The sequence below is a fragment of the Euleptes europaea genome, chromosome 20, assembly GCF_029931775.1.
Source record: "Euleptes europaea isolate rEulEur1 chromosome 20, rEulEur1.hap1, whole genome shotgun sequence".
NCBI lineage: Eukaryota > Metazoa > Chordata > Lepidosauria > Squamata > Sphaerodactylidae > Euleptes > Euleptes europaea.
The window spans coordinates 13,831,205-13,850,254 of record NC_079331.1 but is presented as its reverse complement, the minus strand read 5'-3'; the positions used below and the strand labels follow the sequence as shown (position 1 = coordinate 13,850,254).

The following is a 19,050-nucleotide window of genomic DNA, read 5'->3' as shown; positions in this document are numbered from 1 at the left end:
GTGCAACTGGCCCAAGGTCACCCGGCAATAGGGTTGCCAGGTCCCTCTGCCACCAGTGGGAGGTTTTTGGGAGCCTGAGGAGGGCAGGGTTTGGGGAGGGGAGGGACTTCAACGCCATAGAGTCCAATTGCCGAAGCGGCCGTTTTCTCCAGGTGAACTGATCTCTATCGGCTGGAGATCAGTTGTAATAACAGGAGATCTCCAGCTAGTACCTGGAGGTTGGCAACCCTACCCGGCAAACCTTCGTAGCAGTGGGGATTCGAGGAAGAGTTAATGTATCCCGGCTGCTATTTGGACCGGGAAACAAAGAGGCTGTGTAAGTAAGTGGTGGGAAGCGCCGTCAAGATGCAGCCCACTTATAGCAACCCCTCAAGGGATTTTCAAGGCAAGAGATGAGCAGAGGTGTTTTGCCATTGCCTGCCTCTACGTAGCAACCCTGGACTTCCTTGGCGGTTTCCCATTCACATAGTAACGAAGGTCAACCCTGCTTCACAGCCAAGATCTTGTGAGATCGGGCTAGCTTGATCCACCCCGATTAGGGTAGACAAACAGAGGTGGTTTGCTGTTGCCTGCCTCTGCGTAGAAACCTGCAATTGCCTTGGTGGTTACTCATCCAAGTGCTAACCAGGGATGACCCAGCTTAGCTTCCAAGACAGAACGAGCCTGGGCCATCCAGGTCAGGGCTAACCGATGGGAGTGAACATGTAGCACCCCTCTATCATAAAAATAGATTTCCCACAGTGACATGGGACATGATCGTTCTCTTGAAGTATCTGAAGGGTTGGGAGGAGGGCAGGGAGCTGTTCCTGTTGGCAGCAGAGGAGAGGACTCGCAATAATTGGGTTTAAATTGCAGGCGGAGCGGTACCGGCTGGATATTCGGAAAAGGTTTTGTAAGAGTTGTTCAACAAGAGAATCAGCTCCCTCGGGAGGTGGCGAGCTCCCCCTCACTGGCTGTCTTTAAGCAGGGGCTGGACAAGCACTTGCCAGGGATGTTGTAGGCTGGTCCTGCATTGAGCAGAGAGTTGGACTAGAGGGCCTGTATGGCCCCTTCCAACTCTAGGATTCTATGATTCCATGGGTACAGATGGTTGACAGAAGGTGACACATGTTCACACATGCACACAAACCAGCAATTTGTGTCTGGCTCGTGCGCAGCGCCGGGATTGTATTCACCCGATGAAACCTGTCGAATCTTCTCCCAACAGGTGGGTGGCCGGCCAGTGGAGCCCTTGCTCTTCCACCTGCGCCAAAGGCATCCAGATCCGAGAAGTGACCTGCGTCTATCAGCTGCAGAACGGCACCTACGTGCGCACCAGGGACCTCTACTGCCTCGGTCCCAAACCAGCGCCCCTCCAAAGCTGCGAAGGCCGCGATTGCCTTTCCATCTGGGAAGCGTCGGAATGGTCGAAGGTAGGCAGGCGCAAGGGAAGGAGAAGAGAAATCCGTATGGGCCAGAAACATCGCAGTCATTACCCCCAAATGGGTGCAATTATAGACACAGAAATGAACTTGATTTTTAAAAAAGGAAATATTAGCTTAGAGGACAGCACAGTCTTGTTAATGCATTTGCCAGGAATTAGTGAGAATTACTGTAAATTACTAAGAATTAGGTATCTGCATGTGATCCAGAGACAGATCACTAAAATCTAGTTCCAGAGCTGAGGGATGTGGGAAATATCTAGAGACAGCCGAAGATAATTACCAGTAGCCCGCAGAATACCATTCGTGATCAAGATGCTACTTTCTTGAAGGGGGGATAGGGTTGCCAGCTCCGGGTAGGGAAGTACCTGGAGATTTTTGGGGCGGAGTCTGAGGGGGGTGGGGTTTGGGGCAGAGCCTGGGGAGGGGAGGGACTTCAATGCCATAGAGTCCTATCGCCAAGAGCGGTGCTTTGGAGCGGTGGAGTCTGATCTGGAGAACTGGGTTTGAGTCGCCTCTCCTCCACATGAGCGGTGGAGGCTAATCTGGTGAACTGGATTTGTTTCCCTTCTCTTACACAGAAAGCCAGCTGGGTGACCTTGGGCAAGTTACAGCTCCCTTAGAGCTCTCTCAGCCTCACCTACCTCACAGGGTGTCTGTTGTGGGGAGAGGAAGGGAAGGTGATTGTAAGCCGGTTTGATTCTTCCTTAAGTGGTAGAGAACGTAGGCATATAAAAACCAACTCCTCCTCCTCCTCCTCCTCCTCCTCCTCTTCTCCTTCTCCTTCTCCTTCTCCTTCTCCTTCTCCTTCTCCTTCTCCTTCTCCTTCTCCTTCTCCTTCTCCTTCTCCTTCTCCTTCTCCTTCTCCTTCTCCTTCCTGTGATCTGATCTCTGTTGGCTGGAGATCAGTTGTAATAGCAGATCTCCAGCTAGTCCCTGGAAGTTGGCAACCCTAAAGGGGGAGGATCATGCAATTCACCGCAGCAAATTAGGTGGAAGTCTTCCCAGATTCTTTATGTATGTGTGTGTGTGAGTGAGTGTGTAAGGAGGGGCCGCTTTGGAGTTGCTGCGAAGTGTTTCAAGGCACGCCCGTTCACCCGCCGGCTCATAAACACTTGCCGTTCATGTCCTCAACAGGGTCAGCAGGTCACGACTGCGGGGATTATATTTTTTCCTCCCCCCCCCCTTAATGACAGCTGGAAGGGCTTGCTGAGATCTGCCCGTTGGTTGTAACTCGTCTCAGGCCCGGGCTTGTTTCCGTCCTGGACCCCCCTTCCCCCCAAGAGACAGGCTTCTTTGGAGAATTGTTCAAAAGTTTTCACAGAGTATCTCATGTCGCCAACTTATTTATTCAGCTTCCAGTCGGCTGCCTCCTCTGCAGCCATGGGGGGAAAACTTGAAAAGCCCAAGACAGGATTTTTGCTAGCTGGTGGAGGCCGGTTGCCCTGGCCTGGACGGCCCCGGCTAGCTCGATCTTGTCCAATCTCGGAAGCTGAGCAGCGTCAGCCTCAATTCGTACTTGGGAGACCACAGGAGACCACCAAGGAAGTCCGGAGTTGCTACACAGAAGCAGCAATGGCAAACCGCCCCTGGACGCCTCTTGAGAGCCAGCGTGGTGTAGTGGTTAAGAGTGGTGGTTTGGAGCGGCAGAGTCTGATCTGGAGAGCCGGGTTCGATTCCCCACTCCTCCACCTGAAGCCAGCTGGGTGACCTTGGACTAGTCCCACTCTCTCAGCCCTGCCTACCTTACAGGGTGTCTATTGTGGGAAGGAAGGTGATTGAAAGCCGGTTTGATTCTTCCTTAAGTGGCAGAGAAAGTCGGCATATAAAAACCAACTCTTCTTTTTCTTCAGCAGGTGGTCTAGTAGATAGCATTATTCTAGGGCTAGTATTGGAATCCTAGAATCCTAGAGTCGGAAGGGGGCCATACAGGCCATCTAGTCCAACCCCCTGCTCAAATGCAGGAACAGCCTAGAGCATCCCTGGCATGTGCTTGTCCAGCCTCTGCTTAAAGCCTGCCAGTGAGGGGGAGCTCACCACCTCCCTAGGTAGCTGATTCCACTGTCAAACAACTCTTAACTGTAAAAAACTTTTTCCTAATATCCAGCCGATACCTCTCCGCCCGTAATTTAAACCCATTATTGCGAGTCCTCTCCTCTGCTGCCAACAGGAACAGCTCCCTGCCCTCCTCTAAGTGACAGCCCGTCAAAGACTTCAAGAGAGCAATCATGTCCTCCCTCAACCTCCTCTTCTCCAGACTGAACGTTCCCAAGTCCCTCAGCCTTTCCTCATAGGGCTTGGTCTCCAGGCCCCGATCATCCTCATTGCTCTCCTCTGCACCCGCTCGATTCTGGCTAGGTATGCGTTGGCTTGCCAGGCCCCATAGATCCACTAGTTGGAGCTTTGCAGGGCTGCGGCCGAGGTGCCCGATGTGTGCGCACGCCTGTCGCAGCACGCGCGCACACCCCGTGCGACGCGCCTATGTCACTTCCGGGTTTACCCGGAAGCGACGCGGATGCTCAAGCGATCTTGGCCGAAACTCTACGGTTTCCATAGAGTTTTAGCCAAAGTTGCCAGAACAACCACGTCGCTTCCGGGTAAACCTGAAAGTGACTCGTGCGCTGCATGCGCACAGTGCCCGCCAGCCCCCAGCTGGTTGGCGGGCGGCCCGGTGGATTGGCGGGATTTTACCCCACCGCCACTGGGCACTTGGCAACCTTAGGTATGAGGCAGTTTCGTATGTTTCTGTACAAATCGGAAAGTGCTTTGGAAGCAGAATACAGAATGCAGAACCTTTATTGGCATTTACAGTAACAGAACAAACAGGTAAAGCAGCTAGATATGGATCTAAAAAAAAGAATGAATACACAGTTCATCAATAATGCTTCGGAAACCTCAGATGCTGTCGGAGAGAGACGCTTTTGTTCCGCTTTCCTCTCTGCCACGATCGGCGACCACTGATCTCTCCTGTCGCTCGACAGTGTTCGTCGGACTGTGGACGCGGGATGCAGAAGAGAACGGTCACCTGCACCAACTCGCAAGGGAAGTGTGATGCAGCCACCAGGCCGAGGGATGAGGAAGATTGCGAGGATCACACGGGCTGTTACGAGTGGAAGACGGGGGACTGGTCCAAGGTATGCCCGTACTTAGAACCTTGTATACTCAGCAGAGGGATGGGTCTGTCAGTGGATGAATATAACATTGCTAACCCCTGTATTTACATAACGTGATAGAAACCATAATTGCTATCGAGGGCTTTTGAGAGCCAGTGTGGTGTAGTGGTTAAGAGCGGCGGTTTGGAGCAGGGAGTCTGATCTGGAGAACCGGGTTTGATTCCCCGCTCCTCCACATGAGCGGCGGAGGCTAATCTGGTGAACTGGATTTTGTTTCCCCACTCCTACACACGAAGCCAGCTGGGTGACCTTGGGCGAGTCACACTCTCTCCGCCCCACCTACCTCCCAGGGTGTCTGTTGTGGGGAGGCGAAGGGAAGGGAAGGTGAGTGTAAGCCGGTTTGATTCTCCCTTAAGTGGCGGAGGAAGTCGGCATATAAAAACCCTTCTTCTCTTTTTTCTTCTTTGTCATGCAAATTGCTTTAAGCCAGAAGAACACTGTTCCTGTTGTGTGAGCCAAGGGGAATCCATGGTAAACCACAGAAGTGTTTTGTGAAAACTGAGTTTGGCTCTACTAGAAGCAAAGCTGCAAGGATAAATTGAACATTCAGCTGGTGGCTGGAGATGAGAATTATGGGTGATGTGCTTTGATGGAATGAGGGTGATGCCTCCATTGGAGCTTCTTTGTGGCTTCCAAAATCTTGGTTTTCTACTCTTCTCCACCTGTCCATTCCCATCTAGCCAAAGAGGGGATAAAGGGAAGAAGAAGAAGGAAGGGATAAAGGGAAAAAGAGTTGGGTTTTAATACCCCGCTTTTTCTCTACCTTTAAGGAGTCTCAAAGCCACTTACAGTCGGCTTCCCTTCCCCTCCCCACAATAGACACCTTGTGAGGTAGGCGGGGCTGAGAGAGTTCTGATAGAACTGTGACTAGCCCAAGGTCACCCAGCAGGTTTCCGGTGAAGGAGTGGGGACTCCATCCTGGCTCACCAGATTAGAGTCCGCTGCTCATGCGGAGGAGTGGGGAATGGAACCCAGCTCTCCAGATTAGAGTCTGCCGCTCATGCGGAGGAGTGGGGAATCGAACCCAGTTCTCCAGATTAGAGTCTGCTGCTCTTAACCACTACGCCACGCTGGGAACATGCCGTTGATTCACAACCCTTGTGGCGACCATATCCACGGGACATTCCAAGCAAGAGACAAATGGAGGTGGTTGGTCATTGCCTTCTTCTGCATAGCGACCCCAGTCTTCCTTGGTGGTATCCCATCCAAATACTACCTGTGGCCGATCTTGCTTAGCTCCCAAGCTCTGACAAGCCCGGGCTAAGCTGTTCCTCAAATTCCTGCCTCGAGTAAAGAAAAACTTGGGGATAGGATGATAAATACAGATTGACCTGATTCCCTTCTCTCGAAGGAGAACTCCGTCTGCCCTGTGAGAGCAGGAATTCCCAGATGATGCCCTTAGGCCCAAATTGGGTCCAGAGAACCACACTCGGGAAGAAGATAATGGTTATTTGCCAGGTTTTTTAAAAGATTAGCCTCATTATAAAGAAACAGGTTGTTTAAATGTTGTGTATGTTTGACGAAACTAGACAGTGCAAATGAGCCATTTCAGTGATAAGCGTTTGGTCTCCTTGTGGACTGGTGGACCTCTTTGGGTCAAACCATGGGATCCAGTTAGGGTTGCCAGCTCTGGGTTGGGAAATACCTGGAGAATTTGAGGGTGGGATTTTGTGGAGGGACTTCAATGGGGTATAATGCCACCGAGTCCACCTTCCAAAGCGGCCATTTTGTCCAGGGGAACGGATCTCTGTCGCCTGGAGATCAGTTGTAATAGTGGGAGATCTCCACCCACCACCTGGAGATTGGCTGTAGGATGCCCAGATCTTTTCTGCATTGCTCACCTGTATGAGATGAAGAGGTTGCAAACTTTGCAGATGATGGCTAAGCAACCCAGCTACACTGGATGTTTTTGGCTTCCAAAGAGGCTTGGAGAGCGGTCACATCCCTAGGTCTTTTTGCACGGTTGCATGGAACATGTACCTCACTTCAGGCCTGGCCAGAGTATGACCAGATAAAACTGCAACATGAGGGACAAAGTTAGGGCTGCCAGCTCCAGGTTGGGAAATACCTGGAGTTTTGGGGGGCGGAGCCTAAGGAGGGCAGGGTTTGGGGAGGGGCGGGACTTCAATGCCATAGAGTCCAATGGCCAAAGTGGCCATTTTCTCCAGGGGAGCTGATCTCTATCAGCTGGAGATCAGTCGTAATAGCAGGAGTAGGGTTGCCAGGTCCCTCTTCGCCACCGGCGGGAGATTTTTGGGGCGGAGCCTGAGGAGGACGGGGTTTGGGGAGGGGCTTCAATGCCATAGAGTTCAATTGCCAAAGTGGCCATTTTTTCTCCAGGCGATCTGATCTCTATCGGCTGGAGATCGGTTGAATTAGCAGGAGATCTCCTGCTACTACCTGGCAGTTGGCAACCCTCAGCGGGAGATCTCCAGCAAGTACCTGGAGGTTGGCAACCCTAGACAAAGTAGAAACTGAATCAAAGCCCTACAGATTTGTATCTGTTTTGTATGTTAGTGATATGCTAAGGTGTCACCGTTAGAGATTCCTAGTTGCTCCCTCCCCGCCCCCAGTACTACATACAGTTCCATGGAAAGGACAAATGTCTCTGTTTTAAGTCAGTAGTGTGGACAGGCCTATTGACTGATTTGCATTGTTAAGTCCCTTTACTTTTGCTAGCATCCTGTTTTTGCAGAAGGAAATGAAACGTCCCAGGCATGTTGTGTTCTCAATTGGTTTTACCTTATCCTCACAAGTGCAACAGTCTTTAAGCAGAGCAACTGCTTTCTCCGTAGGAATGTGTAGCATGTGGGTTTTTAAAAACACACAAAAACCTCTGTTTCATTTTGCCTTCCAAGAATTAGAGCTTTCTTGTTTCCGATATATAAAAAAAAAAAACCTGAGGCTCAGTATCAGGGTCATAAGAACATAAGAAAGGCCCTGCTGGATCAGACCCAGGCCCATCAAGACCAGCAGTCTGTTCACACAATGGCCAACCAGCGGCCTCTAGGAAGCCCACAAACAAGACGACTGCAGCAGCACCATCCTGCCTGTGTTTCACAGCACCTAATATATTTGGCATGCTCCTCTGATCCTGGAGAGCATAGGCATGCATCATGACTAGTATCCATTTTGACTAGTAGCCATGAATACGCCTCTCTTCCATGAACATGCCCACTCCCTTCTTCAAGCCTTCCAAGTTGGCAGCCATCGCCACATCCTGGGGCAGGGAGTTCCACCATTTAACTATGCGTTCTGTAAAGAAATATTTCCTTTTATCCGTTCTGAATCTCTCACCCTCCAGCTTCAGCAGATGACCCCGCGTTCTAGTACTATGAGAGAGGGAGAAAAGCTTCTCCCTGTCCACTCTCTCCAAACCATGCATAATTTTATAGACCTCTATCATGTCTCCCTTTAACCACCTTCTTTCCAGGCTAAACAGCCCTAAGAGTTTTAACCGCTCCTCATAGGGCCGTTTTTGATTTTGCACAAACGCTAAAAGTGTTTGCAATTGTGTTCTTTTAAGTAGCAAATATATGCAACGCTTAAGGGAGGGAGGTATCCCCTCTTCACCGTCTGTCCTAGAATAAGCTTATATTTTGGTCACGCCAAGAATTTCTATCACCAAATGTTTGGAGTGCTGAACGTTATATTATTCATAATCTGGAACGTGGAAACAGGAGGCCTAGCCAAAGTAAACAGCATCTGTGCATTAACAGGTGAAATAACATATTTTAAGACACACACTCTTTCTCCCCACTTCAAATTATGACTTGACCGTAGGCTCCGTTTGTCCGAGTGGGCATATATGAAACAGTTGCATTTCCCCCTAATGTTATCCCTTCCAGTCATAAAGAACAATCTGGAAGGGGTGACAATTGACAACGGCAAAATTTTATGTATTTAAAATAATATAGAACCTGCCTTTCTCATGAAAATGTGACGTTCCAAGGCAGGTCAGTACAACGTAAAAACAATTTCATAAAACAAACCTTTAAACAGCTGACATCTTATGCTTATGGTTGCCAACTCCGGGAAAATTCCTGGAGATTTGGGGGATGGAGCTTGAGCAAGGCAGGGTTTGGGGCAGGAAGGAATCTCCATGGGATATAGTGTCAAAGCAGCCGTTTTCTGCAAGGGAACTGATCTCTGTCGCCTGGAGAGCAGTCATAACTCTGGGAGAGCTCCAGGCCCTACCTGGAGGTTGGCAACTCTACTTATGCTTCGTGGTTGTAGACCACTACATTCCATTAGCAGCACAGTGTTGAGATTGGACACATGAACACATGAAGCTGCCTTACATTGAACCAGATCCTTGGTCCATCAAAGTCAGTATTGTCTACTCAGACCGGCAGGGGCTCTCCAGGGTCTCAGGCTGAGGTCTTTCACATCACCTACCTGCCTAGCCCTTTTAACTGGAAATGCTGGGGATTGAACCTGGGGCCTTCTGGAAAACTGCCTTCTGAAGAAGTTCTGAGCTAGGGAGCAGAACCTGGATAGTGAAATTGGTGTCGGGATGTAAATTTATTTCAGGTTCCCACCCACCCCGAAGTAGGCGATTAAACAACCACAGCTTCCAAGCTGGCGTACAGTAGGCAAGCAAACTCTCTTTTCCCCTTTTCCCCTTTGCTAACGGAGGGCATGGGAATCTGGCACCGTGCCTACACTCTGTGCCATCCCTCCACACCCCTTGCTGGGAAATAAGTCTCGCTTCCCCTGTCAAGCGCCTGATTGGCAGTGCCCCCTCAACGTTACAAAAGGAATGACTACAGGAGAACTACTCAACTTTAAGGTCGACAATGAGGAGACTGAAAGTGTTCAAGACTTTCTATTCCTTGGCTCCTCCATCAACCAAAAGGGAGACTGCAGCCAAGAAAGGAGATTGAGACTGGGAAGGGCAACCATGAAGGAGCTAGAAAAGATTCTTAAGTGTATAGGGTTGCCAGGTCCCTTTTCGCCCCCGGCGGGAGGTTTTTGGGGCAGAGCCTGAGGAGGGCGGGGTTTGGGGAGGGGAGGGACTTCAATGCCATAGAGTCCAACTGCCAAAGCGGCCATTTTCTCCATGTGAACTGATCTCTATTGGCTAGAGATCAGTTGTAATAGCAGGAGATCACCAGCTACTATCTGGAGGTTGACAACCCTATAAGTGTAAGGATGTGTAACTGGAAACCAAGATCAATTCATGCCATCGTATTCCCTAATACTATGGGTGTGAAAGCTGGACAATGAAGAAAGCTGATAGGAAGAAAGTAGATTCCTTTGAAATGTGGTGTTGGAGGAGAGGGTTACGGATACCATGGACTGCCAACAAAAACCCATATCAGATCAAGCCTAAACTGACCCTAGTATCTTAAATGACTCAACCAAGGCTATCATACTTTGGTCACATTATGAGAAGACAAGAGTCACTGGAAAAGACAATAATGCTAGGAAAAGCTGAGGGCAGCAGGAAAAGAGGAAGATCCAGCATGAGATGGATAGACTCTATAAAGGAAGCCACTGCCCTCCGATTGCAAGACCTGACGAAGGCTGTTAAAGATAGGACGTTTTGGAGGACATGAACTCATAGGGTCGCCGTGAGTCGGAAGCGACTTGATGGCACTTAACACGCACACTCAACAGGGCCCTCTGGGGGTCCCATCCCTGCTTGGAACACATCTGGAAGCATCAGCACGAACTTGGCAAACCGTATAGATACGATCGAGCATGCAGAAGGCTCTCGCGGCTGCCAAGGCCTGCCGTTGCTGACGAGGCGCGCTTGAAAACCTGCCCCCGGACACCTGTCCCCGCCCCACCCCTGACGAAAAGAGCTGCCAGTTGCCTCTGCGTCCTTGTCTCCGTCTGCAAAACCCTGCCAGCAGTTCTTCAGACAAGGGGTGTGTGTTTGCTTGGGTGGGGGATCTCATTTCCTGTTAGAATAACCCCACTTCTGTGTGCCACCCCCACCGAAACATGACTTCTAGGTGGGACCGGCAGTCATCCAGCACGGTTGCAGTAACAAGAGCTTTCTTAATTGCGATGGAATTATTTTGGCAATGGGAGGGGGGAACCAAAGAAAAACACGATGCGGTACATTTGAAACCATTTTTTTAAATTACTCTGCCAATCATAGAATCATAGAGTTGGAAGGGGGCCATACAGGCCAACTAGGCCAACTCCCTGCTTAATGCAGGATCAGGCTAGAGCATCCCTGACAAGTGTTTGTCCAGCCTCTTCTTAAAGACTGCCAGTGAGGGGGAGATCACCACCTCCCTAGGTAGCTTATTCCACTGTCGAACAACTCTTACTGTACAAATCTTTTCCTGATATCCAGCCAGTATCTTTCTGCCCCCAATTGAAACCCATTATTGTGTGTCCTATCCTCTGCTGCCAACAGGAACAGCTCCCTGCCCTCCTCTGAGTGACAACCCTTCAAATACTTCAAGAGAGCAATCATGTCCCCCCTCAACCTCTTCTTCATATTCCCACCTCCCTCAGCCTTTCCTCATAGGGCTCTGTCTCCCTGATCATCCTCGCCGCTCTCCTCTGCACCCGCTCGGTTTTGTCCACATCCTTTTTGAAGGGAGGCCTCCACAACTGCACACAGTACTCCAGGTGCAGCCTGACCGATGCAGTGTACAGTGGAGTTATGACATCTTGCGATGTTATGCCTCTGTTGATGCACCCCAAGATCGCATTAGTTTATCTGTTTCCCATAAGCTTCGTTTCTAGGGTAGCATAGTGCGTAAGCAGTTGGGGTAAGAAACAGGGTTGACCTGCAGGTAAAAGGTTGCCTCTTCCATTGACATACTAGGAGGCTTTACACAAGCTATCCCTCAGCCTGATCCTTCCCGCCTGCAATAAGGGAATTAATATTACTGACCTACTTTGGAGGAGGGATGTGGAATGGTGTAGTATAGCTCCACCTCGTCAGATCTGGGAAGCTAAGCTGGGTCAGTACTTGGACTAGAGACCTCCAAGGAAGACTGAGAGGGGATATGATAACCATCCTCAAGTACTTGAAGGGCTGTCATATAAAGGAGGGTGCTGAGTTGTTCTATGTAGCCCCAGAAGGTTGGACCAGAACCAATGGGTTGAAATTAAATCAAAAGAGTTTCCGTCAAGACATTAGGAAGAAGTTTCTAACAGTTAGAGCAGTTCCTCAGTGAAACAGGCTTCCTCGGGAGATGGTAAGTACTCCTTCCCTGGAGGTGTTTAAGCAGAGGCTACATGGCCATCTGTCAGCAATGCTGATAATGTGACCTTGGGTAGTTCATGAGAGGGAGGGCATCTTGGCCATCTTCTGGGCATGGAGTGGGGGTCACTGGGTGTGTGCGGGGAGGGTAGTGTAAATTTCCTGCATTGTGCAGAGGGTTGGAGTAGATGACCCTGGTGGTTCTTCCAACTCTATGATTCCATGATTCTATTCTATGATTCGAGGAGGAAGAAAAAGAGTTGTTTTTTATATGCCGTCTTTCTCTACCACTTAAGGGAGATTCAAACCAGCTTACAATCACCTGCCTTTCCCCACAACAGACACCCTGTGAGGTAGGTGAGGCTGAGAGAGCTCTAAGAGAGCTGTGACTAGCCCAAGGTCACCCAGCTGGCTTCGTGTGGAGGAGTGGGGAAACCAACCCGGTTCACCAGATTAGCCTCCGCCACTCATGTGGAGGAGAGGGGAATCGAACCCGGATCAGACTCCACCACTCCAAACCACTTCTCTTAACCAATACACCATGCTGGCAAAATATTTCTTCTGTTGCTTCATGATAAGAATACAGGTGATTTTGAAGCTCTGAATGCTTCCCCATCACCCTTTCTGATACAGTATTTGGGGTTTTGGACAAACTTTAAAGTTGTTGGAGTTTTTATTTTAGCAAAGAATTTGGGGAGGGTTTCAGTACTGGGTGCAGCGCCAGCCAGACATTTAGAACACGCGATTCCTTGGCTCGCGCCGGAGGGATTCTGCAGATGGAGTCCTCACAGACCTGCTCTAAGTCTTTGTACTGCTCCACGCACAGATGTTGCACGTACAGATGTCCCCCACAAAAACATCTGGTGATGCAACATTGGAGCTCGCATTCCTTCCTGCAGCTCTTTTCAGGATTTATGATCGCCCCGAGAAGGAATGAAGGTAATAAGTTTGTCAGAGCACCTGAAGGGCGTAGTCAGCATGCACGTGTTAGATGTGATCACATGTTCGCAAAGCTAGAATTTCTATTTGGCCTCGCTTCAGGAGTAGGTTGCACTGCGCATAACGGCTCATGGGGTGCATGATGGAAATCAAGACCAGGGGTTCCCCGATCGGGGCAACCTGTTCCTCATCTTACCGAAAAGATGGGTCCCCATATTTCCATTGCTAGTCATCTGCAGTTTTTGGAAGTGTTTCAGCATGCAAAGGTCATAGGGTTGCTAGCTACGGGGTGGGGAAGGGGTATAATGCTATTGAGTCCGCCTTCAATGGGGCATAAGACCATAGAGTCCAATTGGCAAAGTGGCCATTTTCTCCAGGAGAACTGATCTCTGTCGCCTGGAAATCAGTTGTAATAGCGGAAGGTTGGACCAGATCCAGTGGGTTTAAATTAAATTAAAAGAGTTTCCGTCTAGACATTAAGAAGAATTTTCTAACAGTTAGAGTGATTCCTCAGTGGAACATGCTTCCTCCGGAGGTGGTAAGTACCTGGAGCTTGGCAACCCTACTGCGACTTGATGGCACTTTACAGACACACAGATACAAAGAAATATCCATAGATTTGTTCTCATAGGACCAGTCCTATGAGGAAAGGTTGAAGGAGCTGGGTATGTTTAGCCTGAAGAGGAGAAGACTGAGAGGGGATATGATAACTATCTTCAAGTACTTGAAGGGCTGTCATATGGAGGATGGTGCCGACTTGTTTTCTGTTGCCCCAGAAGGTCAGACCAGGACCAACGAGTTGAAATTAAATCAAAAGAATTTCCATCTAGACATTAGGAAGAATTTTTTAACAGTTAGAGCGGTTCCTCAGTTGAACAGGCTTTCTCGGGAGGTGGTGAGCGCTCCTTCCCAGGAGTTTTTTAAGCAGAGGCTAGCCGGCCATCTGTCAGCAATGCTGATTCTATGACCTTAGGCAGTTCATGAGAGGGAAGGCATCTTGGCCATCTTCTGGGCGTGGAATAGGGGTCACTGGGGGTGTGGGGGGAAGTAGTTGTGAATGTCCTGCATTGTGCAGGTGGTTAGACTAGATGACCCTAGTGATCCCTTCCAACTCTATGATTCTAAATTTGTCTTTGTGTTGCTTAAAATATAGGCTTTGGTTCCTTGAATGGAAATGTTACTACTCAGGTTTCCCAGGCTCTTGTTTGCTTAGCTAATTGCCATGAAACACATTTTTTTAAAATAAATAAAATAAAATAAACTTTGGGTCAATGGCCAATGTTAGCATCATTAACCAAGAACAACCGAGAGGAGTTTGACCTCACAGTGATAAGATCGAAGTAGCCCATAGCACATTGTAAACTGTTTTTCATGGTTTAAAGATGTAAAAGGGGAGGGGGAGAACTCTCTAAAGCTACGAGGGCATATCTAGTCTTGCTAAGAAACCATCTTTCATGCAAAGGCAGTGTGTCAAGGAGATGATTTGTCTAATTCCAATCAAGAAAAAAATAATAATAAAAAGCCTTCTGATTCCAGGGGTCTGACTCAGCTTTAGGAGGAGTAATAAATTATATAGTGGGAAAGGTTTTGTTTTGTTTTGTTGGCTGATGCAAGAAGCATCTTCGGATATTTGCAGAGGGGCACCCAACCGAGCTGTTCAAACTGCCTTCGAGCTATACTTCAAGGCCGGACGGTCTTGGGAACAAGACGGGACCAGAATTTCGGGTGTTATTTTAGTGCATAATTAAAAATGACTTCATTTTCAAAGAGCACAGAGTTCAAGACGACAAGCCCAGAAAGCTGAGAACTTCCTGGAAATGTCGTTACGCCAAAATGGGAAGAGAAAGGAGGAGGGAGAAGAGATTCTGCGGTCATGAGCGAGTATTGATAAAGAGCTTTTTCTTCTTTTTACCAATTGGAACGCACGTGTCTCGCTTATAATGCCTGTTTGGAAAGCTAAGCAAGAAGGGCCTGAAAATGCACACCTGAGAGAAAAGGGTGGCTCCCCCACCCCAATTCACCAATAGGCCTCGTGATTTCGCTGCACGATGAATGAGTCTTTTCGGTAATGATGGACGCGCTCCCAGTGACTGAATGAGGGCAAATTTACGTTGGGAGCATCCATCATTCAAGTTTGTACTTTCTCTTTGCTCTGCGGTGCATACGAAAACCTGAGATCATGACCCAGTACCTGGAGATATTCATAGAATCATAGAGTTAGAAGGGACCACCAGGGTCATCTAGTCCAGCCCCCTGCACAATGCAGGAAATTCACGACTACCTCCCGCCCCCACACACCCAGTGACCCCTACTCCATGCCCATAAGATGGTCAAGATGCCCTCCCTCTCATGATCTAAGGTCATAGAATCAGCATTGCTGACAGATGGCCATCTAGCCTCTGCTTAAAAACCTCCAGGAAAGGAAGCCTGGTCCACTGAGGAACCGCTCTAACTGTTAGAAAATTCTTCTTAATGTCTAGACGGAAACTCTTTTGATTTAATGTCAACCCGTTGGTTCTGGTCCGACCTTCTGGGGCAACAGAAAACAACTCGGCACCATCCTCTATATGACAACCCTTCAAGTACTTGAAGATGGTTATCCTATCCCCCCACAATCTTCTCCTCTCCAGGCTAAACATACCCAGCTCCTTCAACCTTTCCTCATAGGACTTGGTCTCCAGACCCCTCACCATCTTTGTTGCCCCCCTCCGGACACATTCCAGCTTGTCTACATCCTTCTTAAATTGCGGTGCCCCAAACTGAACACAATACTCAGTTCCCTCTGGTTCCTATGACAATCCCGGATCCACCTCCTTTTTTACACTTTTCTGAATCTCTCCTCCTCTCCCGGAGAGCTGGAACGCATTCTCTCTCAAATAAGCCAGATTTCCCTTTAGCTGCCAAACCGAGGCCGTTGAAGATAGATGTCAAAGGCTGTCTTCCTGGCGCTGAAAAGACCGATTGCATAGCCCAGGCGATGCTCTTCGTTTCCCAGGAGAAGCAATCAAATTACTCTCAGAGCTGGGCAATGGTGGGGGTTGGGGAGTCCTACTTGGTGATTCTTTGTGTGTTAAGGAGGCGAGTTGGCAGCGGTGGTGGAAAAAAAAAACTTGGAAGTTTTGCCCTGTTTATGGGATAACATACAGCGACCCAGGCACGCACAGAGGTGGAAGAAAGGGGGGTCCAGTTGCAACCGACTTGGGAAACCCATGGGGTTTTCAGGGCAAGAGGCGAACAGAGGGGATCTGCCACTGCCTGCCTCTTTGTAGCAACCCTGGGTCTCCCACTTAGTGGTCTTCGGAATACCACCACCACGTGGTTTGCCTGCTTATACATATTATTTGACATGTATTCTAGAGCCTTCTGTTTAGCTAGACTGAATGCTAACCCCTCTATGGTTATGCTGGGCAGAATTTTGAATATACCATATCCAGACAGGACCTGACCTTGCTCTTCTGGCTCTATCGATTCACTAGCTCATGCCCTTTTGGAATGCCACTTTTATGAGGAACTTCGAACGCATTATATCTCCCCCCTTTTAACATACAAATCTAATGCCTCTGTGTCTGACAAAATGCCTTTTCTACTAAGCGATAGATAGGGACCCCAAGGCTACATTGTCAGTGGCAAGATTTGTTTCAGTCCTTATATCCCTCAAACACTAGATATATGCTGCTCAAGATCAATGGATCAAGGAGCTTCTAAGGGATAAAAGGAAAGGATAAAGATGGGTTCACCTGGAGAAAATGGCCACCTTTGGCCATTGGACTCTATGGCATTTAAGTCCCTCCCCTCCCCAAACCCTGCCCTCCTCAGACTCCACCCCAAAAACTTCCCGCTGGTTGTGAAGAGGAACCTGGCAACCCTACTGATATCTGACAAGATCAGGCTTGTCAGAGAAATGCAGGCAGGTAACATTTGCAATATTTATCGATCGACGTGATAAGGAGGAGGTTCTCCCCCCCCCCCCCCAGGGTTGCTAACCTCCAGGTAATGCTGGAAAACCATATACAGCACGTAGGCTCTTATAACGATTCTCATTAATTTTTTTTACACAATATAACAGAATAATACAACCATGTTTACTGAAAATAAACAATTGTTTCTAGATAGAAGGACTGGATATTGGTGTCAGTCTGAGGACATTATATGAAGTTTGTTGTATGTTATATGGTGTGGTGGGTTAAGTGAAATATTGGGGCATGTTAATTATGCCAGTAATTATTTTCAGTAAACGTGACTGTGTTATTCTGTTATATTGTGTCGTAAAATTAATGAGAATTGTGATGACAGCCTACGTGCTGTATATGGTTTTCCAACCTCCAGGTAATAGCAGAAGATCTCCTGCTATTACAACTGATCTCCAGCTGGAGAAAATGGCCGCTTTGGCAATTGGACTCTATGGCATTGACATCCCTCCCCAAACCCGGCCCTCCTCAGGCTCCACCCCGAAAACCTCCCACCGATGGCGAAGAGGGACCTGGCAACCCTACCCCTCCCCTTTGCCATGAAAGACATCTCCACAAGCACGGCAACATTTTGTAAGCTGGTAAAGCCAAAGTATCAAGTTTGTATCCTATAATGGCTGAGTGTCCCTTATCCAGACTGCTTGGGACCAGTAGTGGTGCATATTTCGGATCTTTCTGTATTTTGGAATATTTGCATATACATAATGAGATATCTTGGGGATGGGACCCAAGTCTAAACACGTAATTCATTTACATTTTATATGCTTTATATACACTTTATACTCATAGCCTGAATGTAATTTTAAACAATATTTTTAAAATAATTTTGTGTATGTTGAACCATCAGAAAGCAAATTGGAGTGCTGCTGAGGGCCTGTGAGTAATGCCTGCATGCCAACTCAAAAAGTCTGGTTTTTGGGTCAGTCTGGATATTGGATGTCCAGATAAGAAGAAAAAGGAGAGTTGGTTTTTATATGCCGACTTTCTCTGCCACTTAAGGAAGAATCAAACCGGCTTTCAATCACCTTCCCTTCCCCTCCCCACAATAGACATCCTGTGGGGTAGGCGGGGCTGAGAGAGTGGGACTAGCCCAAGGTCACCCAGCTGGCTTCGTGTGTAGGAGTGGGGAAATAAATCCAGTTCACAAGATTAGCCTCCCCCGCTCATGTGGAGGAGTGGGGAATCAAACCCGGTTCTCCAGATCAGACTCCACCGCTCCAAACCACCGCTTTTAACCACTACGCCACGCTGGATACTCAACCTGCATTAGACTTGTTTTTCTGGCTTTGGGGACTCAGTTGTGCCCAACAGGTAACAGGGAGCCGTATTCTGCGTAATTTCCCAGAGGGAGAGGGCTGAGTGAACATGCATTGATGTTTGTCGAGCAATTTTGGAAGTGGAAATTGCTACAGGACCGGGGCGTTGAGCTCCGTTGAGTGCGGAGTTTCCCTTCTTGTGTGTTGAAAAGACCACCCACTGGTGGTTATCTGTATCTCACCCCAGGTGTGAGGCTATGGTTATGTATAGTAATGTGGGGCTTCCACGCTGCAGACTCAGGAACGGCATACAGAATGTGGAGAGATCGAAAATAGCAACGGTAGGCTGTATGCCAATGTTAGGCTGGAAACAAAAGAGGGGGGACGCCAACCGTGTAGAGGAAAGGAGGGGGTGTTTAAAGCAACAGGCAAGTCGGAGCACATAACAGAGGGTTGGAGACAGCCAGCTTCTCTACTGGTGGAAAGGGAGGGCCACTAAAACAGCTATGCAGGAGGACCTGCGTGGTCAAAAGCCAGATGGGACAGGGTCTGTAATAAGGGGAGTTGGCCAAGATGGAGCAACAAATGCTGTCTGGATCCAACCCATTGCCCTTTTGTTGGGTGAGAGCCAGCGTGGTGTCGTGATTAAGAGCGGTGGTTAGGAGCGGTGGACTCTAATCTGGAGAACCGGGTTGGTTTCCCCACTCCTCCACATGAAGCCTGCTGGGTGACCTTAGGCTAGTCACAGTTCTCTCCAAACTCTCTCAGCCCCACCACCTCACAGGGTGCCTGTTGTGGGGAGGGGAAGGTGACTGCAAGCTGGTTTGATTCATCTTTGAGTGGTAGAGAAAGTAGGCATATAAAAACCAACTCCTCCTCCTCCTCCTACTCCTCTTCTTCTTCTTCTTCTTCTTCTTCTCCATCTTCATCTCCATCTCCATCTCCATCTCCTCCTCCTCCTCCTCCTTCTTTGCTGCAACTTGCTGAGATGCATGCATCCAATGCATCCAATGATCAAAAATGGACAGAAACATCTTTCCTCTGAACTATTTCAATAGGCTAGGCTAGCAGGTCCCATCCCAGCCTCTGAGGCAATAGCTTTACCCTAGTTAGAGCCCA

At 48.7% G+C, this 19,050-nt stretch overlaps 1 protein-coding gene across 1 annotated transcript in view; it reads left to right on the top strand.

The window, feature by feature from the left end:
* The window catches only part of ADAMTS17 (ADAM metallopeptidase with thrombospondin type 1 motif 17), a 131,109-nt gene that overhangs the window by 108,211 nt on the left and 3,848 nt on the right, over positions 1–19,050 (top strand). The window contains exons 17-18 of the mRNA XM_056866116.1: positions 1,208–1,412; positions 4,403–4,555. Of these exons, the coding sequence (XP_056722094.1) occupies positions 1,208–1,412; positions 4,403–4,555 (358 nt within the window). The remainder of the gene's footprint in view (positions 1–1,207; positions 1,413–4,402; positions 4,556–19,050) is intronic.